The sequence below is a fragment of the Giraffa tippelskirchi genome, chromosome 7, assembly GCF_054371585.1.
Source record: "Giraffa tippelskirchi isolate mGirTip1 chromosome 7, T2T-mGirTip1v1.2.pri, whole genome shotgun sequence".
In the NCBI taxonomy this organism is placed as follows: Eukaryota; Metazoa; Chordata; class Mammalia; order Artiodactyla; family Giraffidae; genus Giraffa; species Giraffa tippelskirchi.
The window spans coordinates 91,262,271-91,276,439 of record NC_137281.1 but is presented as its reverse complement, the minus strand read 5'-3'; the positions used below and the strand labels follow the sequence as shown (position 1 = coordinate 91,276,439).

Genomic DNA, 14,169 nt, shown 5'->3' with positions numbered 1-14,169 from the left:
TGTTGAGCTTTAAGCCAACTTTTTCACTCTCCTCTTTCACTTTCATCAAGAGGCTCTTTAGTTCTTCTTCACTTTCTTCCATAAGGGTGGTGTCATCTGCATATCTGAGGTTATTGATATTTCTCCAGGCAATCTTGATTCCAGCTTGTGCTTCCTCCAGCCCAGTGTTTCTCATGATGTACTCTGCATATAAGTTAAATAAGCAGGGTGACAATAAACAGCCTTGACGTACTCCTTTTCCTATTTGGAACCAGTCTGGTCCCATCACTTCATGGCAAATAGAAGGGTAAAAGTGGAAAGAGTGACAGAATTTATTTTCCTGGGCTACAAAATCACTGTGGATGGTGACTGCAGCCATGAAATTAAAAGATGTATGCTCCTTGAAAGAAAAACTATGACAAAACTAGACAGTGTATTAAAAAGCAGAGACATCACTTTGACAACAAAGGTCCATATAGTCAGATCTGTGGTTTTGCCAGTAGTCATGTACAGATATAAGAGTTGGACCATAAAGAAGGCTGAACACTCAAGAATTGGTGCTTTTGAATTGTGGTCCTGGAGAAGACTCTTGAGTCCCTTGGACAGCAAGGAGATCATACCCAGTCAATCCTAAAGGAAATCAACCCTGAGTATTCACTGGGAGGACTGATGCTGAGGCTGAAGCTCCAATACTTTGGCCACTTGATGCGAAGAACAGACTCACTGGAAAAGAACAACATTAGAAAGAGATATACTGAGATATTACTATTAATTATCTCCATATGGTGATTTTTAATTTTTAATCTCTAATATCCAAATAAATCTTACATGATAAACATATTTTCTTTTTTATAAGAAGAAAAAATAATATTTTCTTAAAGAAATAAAACAATGAAGGATTTCACATCAGAGTTAACTCAATATACAGGGTTTTTAGAATCAGAGCTGTAATTGTCAATATCCCTTTTTAAAGAATAAAAAAGTTTTTGACTCTGTGGGGTCTTCATTGTAATGCATAGGGTTTCTCTACTTGCAATGAGTGGGAACTACTCTCTAATTGTGGTGCACAGCCTTCTCATTGCAGTGGCTTCTCTTGTTGCGGAGCATGGGCTCTAGAGGATGTGGGCTTCAGTACCACTGGACCACCAGGGAAGTCCCTGTCAATATCCTTTTAGATGCTCGAACCACAAATTAAACAAATATAGGGAAGGGGATAGATATATTGGGCATTTATTGGCTCAGCTAGTGACCAAGTTGAATGCAGGCTGAGAAGGAAGCTAAATGCCTTAGACACATGAAACCAAGAACTTGAATACTGGTAAGCTCCTGTCTTTAAATCTTACATCTTCTTCTCTCAGGTATCTTTAAGAAAGTATTCCAGATTCAATTTCTGACAGCAGAAAACATGATTGACAGCAGTTTCTGCACAACATACTCCAAAAGGTACTGGGGCTTGCTTTCTCTCTATTCTCGTCTAACATCTCAAGGAAAAGCTCAGATTTGGCCCATCATGGTCAGAGACCCATACATGCACCATTCAACTATGAACTGGAGATACGTCATTATGACTTAGGTCAGAAGTTCACCCTTTGACCAGACAGTAGTGGTCAGAGAGGTGGGATCTACATGTCATCTTCTCATCATATCACATGGTTACTCTAAAAGATAGATACATTTACCAAAAGAATGAGGTTGCTGATCTGGGCAAACAGCAGAGGAGACGTCCACTAAAAGACATACTTTCTTTAGAATAAAAAATAATGACATTAACAAAGTTTTATATTAGATGATACAGAAACTATTCATCATGTAGGTGGGGCATCTATCTTGTCATAGATACATACCTGACACAAGGCCTAAAGAGATAAGATTGGGAGAAGCAGGCATTTTTGTATACAACACACATAAACAGTGAGGAATATGGGAATCCTTGCTGGATCTACTGAACATTATTTAATCAATAAAGAGAAAACTTAGTGAAACTTCCATTTCTAAAATACCAACTCAAAACATTATAGGGAGACTGAGATTAGTGCTGGCTAGTAAACTGATAATAGGTACTGGTTTCCCAAGGGTCTAAAAATGGACTAAAAAATGAATAAATGATATAAAGGCAATGGAAATAAAAAGAAAAGGCAAACAAATTATCAAGTAGGATAAGTTATGAAGTAAATAAGGATTGGGCTTCCCAGGTGGCACAGTGGTAAAGAATCTGCCTGCCAGTGCAGGAGATGTAAGAGATGTGGCTTCAACCTCTGGGATGGAAAGATCCCCTGGAGTAGGAAATGGTAACCCACTATGGTATTTTTGCCTGGAAAATTCCATGGGCAGAGGAGCCTGGTGGGTTCCAGTTCATGGGTTGGAAAGGGTCAGATACAACTGAGTGAGCAAATACATACAAATCAGGTCCACATATAAGATCAAAGAAGTACTGATAAATTGGTTAAGATGTATTGAGTAAGTATAAGAATGTTTAAAAATCAGAGTTATTTCCAATACCTTTTTTAAAAAATTAATTTCTGTTCTTTGTGAAAAGGTGTATGAATAGAAATTTCTAAATCTGTTGATGGAAATCCTTCATTTCTATAGAAGAAAATACAGTCATATAAAACACTTCCCAAACTAAAATTTAGCTTGCAACGAATCACTCAAGTCATTTAAATGCAACAGAATAGTCATGCCAACAGAAAGGAAAGGAAGAACCTGGCTAATTACATATGTAAAGAATACTGCACCTGTAAATATATAGAGGCTAAACAGCCTGAAACAGTGTATGAACAAGAGTCAAAGATAAGTCTTGTGATGACTAGCCAGCATCCAGAAAAAAAGTTTGGTGTAAGGATTCTATTTTTCCAAATGTGATGATAGGCATATTGTAGCATGGAGATACAGACATTAAGTATCAAAATAACCAGTCAACAGTTCTTAACTCTGCTGCTGCTGCTGCATCGCTTCAGTCGTGTCTGACTCTGCGCAACCCCATAGACGGCAGCCCACCAGGCTCCGCCGTCCCTGGGATTCTCCAGGCAAGAACACTGGAGTGGGTTGCCATTTCCTTCTCCAGTGCATGAAAGGGAAAAGTGAAAGTGAAGTTGCTCAGTCGTGTCCAACTCTTCGCGACCCCATGGACTGTAGCCTACCAGGCTCCTCCGTCCATGGGATTTTCCAGGCAAGAGTACTGGAGTGGGGTGCCATTCCCTGTTTATTAATGTTCCTATCATCATTTGACTTCCCAGAAATTTTCCTACAGTGTAAAAGTGAGTTACACCTAAGTGAAAATTCAGGTCACTTGGCTGATTTTTTTTTTTTGTGGCAAACTAATAAATGGGCATCTAGATGTATATAGTTCCATCTATTATCGATTTACCGAGTGTCAATCAGCATTCCGTTATATAACCCACTCTGATACTGAAGAGACTTAATTTTGAAGTCTAAACCATAGTAAATTCATCAAGGTAAATGTCTCCTCAGAGACAAGCATTTGGCCTTCTCCAGAAGACACTATTTACCATACCACATGCTTCCTGCAACCAGAGGCAGCAACACAATTTCTCAGTTAACATTTTTGAAAGAATAATGCTATTTTAAGCTGGTACACTTAAATATTAATAAAAAACTTGGAAACATCTGATATTAAAATAATGGAAATTTAATTTTACTTCAAGTCAGTAAAGAGACTTCATAATACTTTTGGCATTTAAGAAATTCTATAAATAATAAAGTGACTGCATAGTTTCCTCATTGCCATTTTCATTTCTTTGTTCCTGAAGGTATAGATGATTGAATTGAAAAAAGGAGTGAGAACTGCATCAAAAACAGCAAGGAATTTGTCTAGGTGTGACGTGGGGTGAGGCCAGATATAAACAAAGATGCAAGGGCCGAAGAACAAAATCACCACCATGACATGAGTTGACAAAGTGGAGAGGGCCTTAGATGAGCTACCTGAAGAGTGTTTCCAAACAGTGATGAGGATAAAAATGTAGGAGACAATCAATATGAAGAATGATCCCAGGGATATGAATCCACTGTTGGCTGTGACCATGAACTCCAGCCTGTAGGTATCTGTGCAGGCAAGTTTGATAAATCGAGGAAAATCACAGTAAAAGCTGTCTATTATATTAGGGCCACAGAACGGCAATTTTGCAACAAAAACCAGTTGAACGATAGAGTGAATCAAGCCAACTATCCATGCAGCAACCAGGAGCAAAATACACTTTTTTCGACTCATAATAGTGAAATAGTGGAGAGGCTTACATATGGCAACATATCTGTCAAAGGCCATGGCGATGAGCAGCACCATCTCCACACTACCAATGATGTGGATGAAGAAGATTTGAGTGATGCAGCCACCAAAGGAGATGACTTTACGTTTTCTGAAAAGGTCATAAATCATCTTGGGAGAGAAGACAGAAGAAACTCCCAGGTCAATGAAGGAGAGGTTGGCCAACAGAAAGTACATGGGAGAGTGTAAGTGAGGGTTCATTGTAACAGTGAGCAAAATGAAGGAGTTTCCCAACATGCTTGCCACATAAAAAACAGAAGAGAACACAAAGAGGAGAAGTTGGATCTCCCAAGAATTGGTGAGTCCCAGGAACACAAACTCTGACACCACAGACTGATTCATTCCGTCAGCTGATTTATCAGCTGCAACAGTTCCAGATAAAGTAAAAGGAAATTAACATAAGAATATTAATAATTCTCCATGTTATAATGATTAATTATTCAAGGATAGTCAAACTGTAAAGACTTTAGATCTCCTCATTTTCTTCTCGGGCCATATAATCATTAAATAAGTATTTTACCTGTGGCCACCGGAAGCAGTTGAGTCACTTCTGCACGCAATATCCCTTTTACCACAGCTCCCAGGACTACTCATCTACAAACAAGAGAATGAAATAAACATGATAACATAGTAGATGTGCATGGCAAAGATTGAGAGGGGAAGGGGAGGTGGTATAGTGCACCACAAAGAGAAAGAGAAAGAAAAGGGGGAGATGGATTTGCCAGAACTCACTGGTTCTACTTTCATTGTTAATAAAACAATTCTTCAGCCTTTCAAGTTGTGTCATTTCTTAACCTTACTTCATCTTTGGCACATAATATATGTCCTGAATCATTTTATATCACAATCTACAATTACATTTGCAATTCACACAAAGCCTATGGAGAAGAGGTGAGCATGAGAGAACCAGGCATGGGGCATAGGGGTTACTCTAGAGTATGACAGGTCCAAGGAAAGGGTAGAATGGATATTCGTAGCACAGGGTATCTGCATGGGCACTTAGAAGTATAGGTGAAATACTAAGCAGTGTGGTTAGCAGCCAGGACATGGCCAAGATGTGCAAGGTGGGATTGGCGTGGGTGGGGAGGTTTTGATATGGGAAGTCAAGGAAGTTAAGAAAGTCAATTTGATTTATCACTCCAGACTCTTCTCAATTTCTGAGATTTGTGATATAGCTTGGTTATAGCTATTGTAACCCTACTTTTAGAATTTGCTGGGGGATGAAGAAATGCACACACATGGCATAGTTGTCCTAGAATAACTGACCCTCTCCCGTCCCTTTTATACTTCTTATCTCTTTGCTTCAAACCTCCTAAGTCTGTGATCTGGTGCTAAGGCCGACTCTTTCCTGACAATAATTTGGGGAACTACATAACCTCTCTGGCTTCCCTGGTGGCTCAGACAGTAAAGAATCTGCCTGCAATGCGGAAGACCTGGGTTTGACCCCTGGGTTTGGAAGATCCCCTGGAGAAGGACATGGCAACCCACTCCAGTATTCTTGCCTGAGAATCCCCATGGTCAGAGGAGTCTGGTGGGCTACAGTCCCTGGGGTTACAAAGAGTCAGACTGAGCAACAAAGCACAGCACATAACCTCTCCAGTTCTTACCCATTTTTGCAGGGAATACACTGTTACCACATGGAACATACATTCTTCTTGACTGTGCATCTCTGTGTCAAGCCCTCCTGTTCCCATAATATGTACACATGCAGCTAAAAGCTGGAGTGAGTTGAAAAGGGGGAAGGCAGGAGCATAAATTGTAAAGGACTTGTAAAATAAAGGTGTATGAATACACAAAAAGTCTCAGACCTGGAACTGAAGGGGCAATAGAAATTAAACAATAGAAAAAATGGATCTCAAAGTTTTACTTTAATGTGGGCATTTATATATATACACACCTCAGTGTGCATGATGAGTGAAACTGGTCATAAAACTATTATCCCAAATCATCAGTACCAATTTTTTAGCCCAAAGTAATCGTTTACAATATCATTCAGTATCACAGTAATCCAAGTCTATGCCCCAACCACGAATGCTGAAGAAGCTGAAGTTGAATGGTTCTATGAAGACCCACAAGACCTTCTAGAAATAACACCAAAAAAGATGTCCTTTTCATCATAGGGGACTGGAATGCAGAAGTAGGAAATAAAGAGACACTTGGAGTAATAAGCAAGTTTGGCTTTGGAGTACAAGCAAGGCAAAGGCTAACAGAGTTTTGCCAAGAGATTGTACTGGTCATAGCAAACACCCTCTTCCAACAACACAAGAGATGACTCTACACGTGGACATCACCAGGTGGTCAAACCAAAATCAGATGGACTATATTCTTTGCAGGCAAAGATGAAAAAGTTCTATACAGTCAGCAAAAACAAGACTGGGAGCTGACTATGGCTCAGATCATGAACTACTTATTGAAAAATTCACTTAAGTTGAAGAAAGTAGGGAAAACCACTAAACCATTCAGGTATGATCTAAATCAAATCACTTATGATTATACAGTGTAAATGACAAATAGATTCAAGGGATTAGATCTGATAGACAAAGTGCCTGAAGAACTATGAATGGTGGTTCATGACATTGTACAGGAGGTGGTGATCAAAACCATCCCCAAGAAGAAGAAATGTAAAAAGATAAAATGGTTGTCTGAGGAGGCCTTACAAATAGCTGAGAAAAGAAGAGAAGCTAATGGCAAAGGAGAAAAGGAAAGATATATCCATATGAATGCAGAGTTTCAAAGAATAGCAAGGAAAGACAAGAAAGCCTTCTTAAGTGAACAATGCAAAGATATAGAGGAAAACAACAGAATGGGAAAGACTAGGTATCCATTCAAGAAAATAAGAGATACCAAGGAAATATTTCATGCAAAGATGGACACAATAAAGGACAGAAATGGTATGGACCTAACAGAAGCATAAGATATTAAGAAAATGTGACAAGAATGCACAGAACTATACAAAAAAGATCTTAATGACCTGGATAACCACGATGGTGTGATCACTCACCTAGAGCCAGACATCTTGGAGTCCGAAGTCAAGTGGGCCTTAGGAAGCATCACTACAAACAAAGCTAGTGGAGGTGATGGAATTCCAGTTGAGCTATTTCAAATCCTCAAAGATGATGCTGTGAAAGTGCTGCATTAGAAACGCCAGCAAATCTGGAAAACTCAGCAGTGGCCACAGGACTGGAAAAGATCAATTTTTATTCCAATCCCAAAGAAAGGTAATGCCAAAGAATGTTCAAACTACTGCAGGATTGCACTCACCTCACACACTAGCAAAGCAATGCTCACAATTCTCCAAGCTAGGGTTCAACAGTACATGAACCATGAACTTCCAGATGTTCAAGCTGTATTGAGAAAAGGCAGAGGAACCAGAGATCAAATTGCCAACATCCGCTGGATCATAGAAAAAGCAAGAGAATTTCAGAAACACATCTACTTCTGTTTCATTGACTACGCTAAAGTCTTTGACTGTGTGGATCACAACAAACTGTGGAAAATACTTCAAGAGATGGGAATACCAGACCACCTTACCTGCCTCCTGTGAAACCTGTAGGCAGGTTAAGAAGCAACAGTTAGAACTGGACATGGGACAACATACTGGTTTCAAATTGAGAAAGGAATACATCAAGGCTGTATATTGTCACCCTGCTTATTTAACTTACATGCAGAGTACATCATGTGAAATGCTGGGCCGGATGACGCACAAGCTGGAATCAAGAGTGCCGGGAGAAGTATCAATAATCTCAGGCATGCAGATGACACCAACCTTATGGCAGAAAGCAAAGAGGAACTAAAGAGCTTCTTGATGAAAGGGAAAGAGGAGAGTGAAAAAGCTGGCTTAAAACTCAGCATTGAAACAATGAAGATCATAGCTTCTGGTCCCATCACTTCACGGCAAATAGATGAGGAAACAATGGAAACAGTGACAGATTTTATTTTTTTGGGCTCCAGCATCACTGGAGATGGTGACTGCGGCCATGAATTAAAAGAAGTTTGCTCCTTGGAAGAATAGGTACGACCAATGTAGAAAGCATATTAAAAAGCAGAGACACTACTTTACCAACAAAGGTCTGGAAAAACCAAAGATCTGGCAAAACCATAGTCAAAGCTTGGTTTTTCCAGTAGTCATGTATGGATGTGAGAGTTGGACCATAAAGAAAGCCAAGCACTGAAGAATTGATGCTTTTGAACTGTTGTGTTGAAGAAAACTCTTGAGAGTCCCTTGGACTGCAAGGAGATCAAACCAGTCAATCCTAACGGAAATCAGCCCTGAATATTCTTGGAAGGACTGATGCTGAAGCTGAAGCTCCAATACTTTGGCCACCTGATGGGAAGAGCTGTCTCACTGGAAATGACCCTGATGCTGGGAAAGACTGAAGGCAGAAGGAGAAGGGGATGACAGAGGATGAGATGGTTGGATGGCATCACCGATTCGATGGACATGAGTTTGAGCAAGCTCTGGGTGTTAGTGGTGTTAGTGAAGGACAGAGAGGCCTGGTGTGCTGCAGTCATGGGGTTCCAAGGAGTCAGACACAACTGAGCTACTGAACTGAACTGAATTGAATAGTTCCCCACATAAAAAATAAACCACAGTATATGGCATCATAGTAGAAGCTCTAGGTGCCTGTTGTTGGCCAGGAAGGACACAGAAGAGTCCATTGGGAAATTCAGAAAGAGCTTTACAAAGGAGAAAGGACTTGTGAGTTTTGAAGAATCAGTAGGAGTTTAATAAAATGGGAGGAGAGGGGAAAGTATTCTGAGAAAAGACAGTAAAATTCCTTATTTAGAGCAAATCCTTGGCTATTTATCATAGTTTTTCACTGGCTTTAATTTTTAATCTGTAGAGTCTCTCTCCCCAAATATATTGTAAGTTTTAGGAGGATAAAGATAATTTCTTCTGGCTCTTATGTTTTTTTAAATAACAAATGTAATAAGTAGCAAATATTTCTTGACTATTTAGTCAATAACACTTCTCTGAAGTAAAGCCATTTTTTTCAGGTTCATAATTTTCCACATTTCCTATTTTTCTAGTCCAACATCTTTACTCATTAACTCCAGCAGGTATAAAGGAAGTTTCCAAAATTAAAACTGAGCATTAATACATTTCCCAACCACTCCCAAGAGAATGCCTGATATTTCTGCTAAAAATTTCCAACTGTCTAGTAGCGAAGCTTTATCTCAGGATTATAGTGGTCCATGGTTAAACTTCTGAAGTTTCAGAAATCAGTAAAAAGCATGTAAGCAGAAAAGAGAGAGGCAGGAGGTAGGGGGAAAGAGAGGAATTGAAAGAGAAGCAATAGTTCTAACGGCAGCCAGTTCAGCAGGGAATATATACAGTGTCTATGCAGGTTTTATGATACAGTTAGTAGTCATCTTCTATGCTATTCTTTTTTTTTTTTTTTTATGCTATTCTTAAAGTCATAGAATAGAGATAAATTAAATCCATATTTTAAAGTTTCTGAAATAATTAATACTGGCATTTTAGAGCTAGAAAAGCATACATTATCTGTGTGGCACATATTTACTAAGTACTTTCACATATTTGAGCCTTTTGATTACCTTTTGTGTGGCTATTTCCATAATAGAATTACTTTCATTTACAGACAAGGGATCTCAAGTTCAGAGAAATTAGAAGTTGTCCAAAAACATAGATTTACTGAGTTTGAAACCAAAAATAAAGTCATCTGATTTCAAATCTATTGCTCTTTGAGTATATCATGCAAATATGTCTGTTTGTTCAGGATTTAAAACAGTTATTTTATTAGAAATTTTAAAAAAGAATTAAAAAATGTATACCTGAAACTTACACAATGCTATATGTCAATTATATATTAAGCTGGAAAATAAAAATTCAGTTTAACTCAGAAGACTATTCCATCCTACATATGTAAACATTTAACACATAAATACTTAACTCCCAAGATTTCACAGCTACTAGTGGCAGAGCCGAGAGTTAAATTCACACATTATTGTTATAACTTAAGGGGAATGGAGAAAGGTGGTTGCTGATTAGACTCAGAAAATAGCAAACTACACTAAGTTTTTGGTCCCAGTAAAAGATTCACCAAAGTCAGGGGGCAATTTATTCATAAAAAGCCATAATAACTGACAGGTCAGAAAGATCCCAGCTACAGACAAAAATGTGGAAGTTATCTAAAATATGAAATCATGAGAAAAAGGATTTATTTGAAGGAGAACATATAGATAAAAAAGTTAATGGAGAAAATATACGTGGCCTCACATGAACATATACTTTGTATTTGTCATGATCCTTATTATAATACTATCACTACTATTTTTGTACAGTATCTGCCTTTATTATTTATTTTATTTTTGTACTGTGTGGCATATATAGGATCTTAGTTCCTCAACTAGGGATCAAGAGTCTTAGCCACAGGATCACCAGGGAAGTCCCAGTATCTGCCTTTAAAAAACCCTGTTTCTGTGCATAACAACAAAAATCAAGGGAGAAAAGAATGTCAAAGAGCTAAGTAATGGTTGTCATGTTCCCATGTTACAGAGAGATCAAAAGGACTAAGCAAGTATGGATTTAGGGCTGAGATTTCTTTGGTGCCATAAAAGAGATCAGATGAAATCAAACAGAAAAGAGAGAATTTAGACTGAAGGGAGGTAACAATGGTGACAAATTAGAGGAAAAAAATCAGAAATGATGAATAGTTTTGATAATATAGGACAAAAGGTTTTCTTGTAAATGTGGAAAATCAGGCAATATGCTATGTGCACAAAATTTGTAGGAGGCAGAAATCTATAAACAGTTAAAAGATAAATAAATTTCCAAACAGCTGTGACAATCTTGTTGAAGATGGGAATCATGAACTTGGACAAAAGCTAGATGGAATATTTTTTTAACACCATTAAGAAACACTCAGGAGCTCAACACTTAGCATTTTTGAGTAGCACATAATAAGCATAATAAGCAGAATGGAGTATCAAAAGAGAGAGAGATCTTTGGGGGCTAGACATCACATTGAAATTATCTGACCAAATTACCTTCTGGACAATACAGCCAGTGATGCCAAAGATGACCCAATATATGGAGAAAACAGAATCAAGAATTTGAAAGCAGGGGCAGCAATTGTAAGCTTATGGTAACTTCTGTCCTATCTTGATTCTCAAGTCTGAATTCCCATTAAAAATTAACCACACTATAGTCATGTCTGACTCTGTGATCCCATGGACTGTAGCCCGCCAGGCTCCTCTGTCCATGGAATTCTCCAGGCAAGAATACTGGAGTGGGTGGCCATTTGGAGTATAACCTTTAAAAATTGTGAATCACTTTATTGTACACCTGTAACTTATATAATATTATTGTACATCAACTATACTTTAATTAAAAAATAAACTAGTAAAAAAATTAACCACACTACAATGTGATGATTATAGTTAACATACCTATATGATGTCTAGGAAAGCTGTTAAGGGAATAGATTCTAAGAGTTCTCATCAAAAATATATATTTTTTCTCTTTTACTTTTATTGTATCTATATGAAATGATGGCTGCTAAATAAAACCTATTGTGGTAATCATTTCACAATATACATAAATCAAACCATCATGTTGTACACCTTAAACTTATATAGTGGTATATATCAATTATTTCTCAATGAAATTAAGAAAAAGAAAACAATCTCATTTTTATTCCTGTGTCTTTCTCTATACAATTTCACTTGTTCTTCCTTCCTGTACAATTTCTTCTCCTGCTCACTCTGTTACAGCCTTCCTCTCTGGAAGCCTGGGAATCTGAGAAGGAGTTTCTTCTTGTGCTGGACTATAGCCCACCAACCCCTCTATCCCACCTACCTAATCTGTCAAAAGATCTCAGATGGCAGCATGGTCAGGGAGTTGGAGAAGTTCCACAAACTAAATTTTCTCTTGTGCATGAGCATTACCCACATCCTTCCACCCACCCACCCCAGGATAAGAAGAGATGCTATTTTAAGAGATGTGACTAATTAGCTTTAGGAGAAGGTGGTGAACCAAGCGATGCATTAGAGTTCTGGGATGCTCAGACTGAGGTCATCAGGCCAAGAGAATTGTCCCATAGGATTGTGAGGGAGGGGTAATGGAGTGTATAATTTTCTTAAATGGAAAATATTTATCATTTTGGTTTTTATACATTTTTAATCTTTATTTTATTATATGACTCAGGGGATCTCTAATGAAAGGGATATGTTATTTTCTAATTTTTAAATGGAAAAAAAGCCCACAGTTTCCTGAAAAACAGAACTTATATCTCTTGACACACGTAGTCAACTAAGTTTCTGTGTGTGTTCGAAGATTCAACAATACTTAGGAGTAGCAAGCATGAGTAAATACTAAAGACTAATGAAAAAGGATGAGAATGCCTGGAATAGAAACAGAGTAGAAAAGAGACAAGGTGGAAGCAGAGATGGTGATGGAGAGATGTGTGCATATACCCTAACAATAGGACACCAACCAAAAAATTGAGAACAGCATTTTTGAAAAATATAGAATAATTAACCCACACATTTCAATGGAAAAGATCCTGCCTGCCACAACTAAGACCTAACACAGCCAAAAATATTCAAAAATTAACAGTCATCAAATGACAAAGGAAGCAAGCAAAAGAAGAGGAAAGGAAAAAAATAACTGCAAACACAACCCCAAAACAATGAACAAAATGGCAACAGTATATATTTAGCAATAATTAAATGTAAGCTGACCTTGCTCAGCCATAAAAAAGAACACATTTGAATTAGTCCTAACGAGGCAGATGAACTTAGAGCTTATTGTACAGAGTGAAGTAGGTGAGAAAGAGAAAGACAAATATTGCATATTAACGCATGTGTATGGAATCTAGAAAGATGGTTCTGATGAACCAATTTTCAGGACAGTAATTGAGACACAGATATAGAGAACAGACTTGTGCACACAGTGTGGGAAGGAGAGGGTGGGACGAATTGACAGAGTAGCATGGAAATATATACATTACCATGTGTAAAACAGATAGCCAATGGGAATTTGCTATGTGATGCAGAGAGCTCAACCCAGTGCTTTGTGACAATGTAGAGGGGTGGGATGGGGTGGAGATGGGAGGGAGGTTCAAGAGGGAGGGAACATAGTATACCTGTGACTGATTCATGTTGATGTATGGCAGAAACCAGCACAATATTGTAAAGCAATTATCCTCTTAACAAAAAAATTTGAAAATGTAAATGGACTAAATGCTTCAATCAAAAGACATAGAGTAGCTGAATGAATAAAATACAGGACCTATCTACAACAGGCATACTACAGATCAAAGACATACATGGACTGAAAGTAAAATGATGGAAAAAGGTATTTTATGCAAATACGGATGACAAGAAAGCTGGGTACAATATCTATATCAGAAAAAAAGGATTAAACAAAGATTGTAAAAAGAGAGACAAAGAAAGAAGGACATTATGTGATAATCAAGGGATCAGTCAAACAAGAACATATAATGATGGTAAATATGTAGACACGCAACACAGGAGCACTTTACCACATAAAGCAAGTACTAACAAACATCAAGGAAGAAATTGACAGTAACACAGTAAAAGTAGAGAACTTTAAAATCTAGTTATATATATGGACAGATCACAGAGACACAAAATCAATAAGGAAACACTGGCCTTAAATGACACATCATATCAAGTGGATGTATATGTTTGTCTCTCTCTCTCTCTATCTAAAACATTCCATTGAAAAGCAGCAGAATGAACATTCCTTTTAAGTGCACTGAACATTCTCCAGAATAGATTACATGTTAGGCCACAAAACTAGTCTCAATATATTTAAATAAAACTGAAATCATATCAAGCATCTTTTTTGACCACAACGTTATGAGGCTAGAAACTAACTAGAAGAATAAAAAAAGTATATAAGACACAAACGTGTGGAG

The 14,169-nt window shown here is 37.8% G+C and overlaps 2 protein-coding genes across 2 annotated transcripts in view; both read right to left on the bottom strand.

The window, feature by feature from the left end:
- The window catches only part of LOC145513832 (uncharacterized), a 139,097-nt gene that overhangs the window by 113,819 nt on the left and 11,109 nt on the right, over window positions 1–14,169 (bottom strand). Inside the window, exon 3 of the mRNA XM_081510785.1 lies at window positions 4,782–4,855. Coding sequence (XP_081366911.1) covers window positions 4,782–4,855 — 74 coding nt within the window. The remainder of the gene's footprint in view (window positions 1–4,781; window positions 4,856–14,169) is intronic.
- Window positions 3,677–4,612, bottom strand: LOC145512717 (olfactory receptor 4F21-like). The gene has a single exon (XM_081507008.1). It carries the CDS (start codon window positions 4,601–4,603, stop codon window positions 3,677–3,679), a length of 927 nt encoding a protein of 308 aa, XP_081363134.1. The 5' UTR covers window positions 4,604–4,612.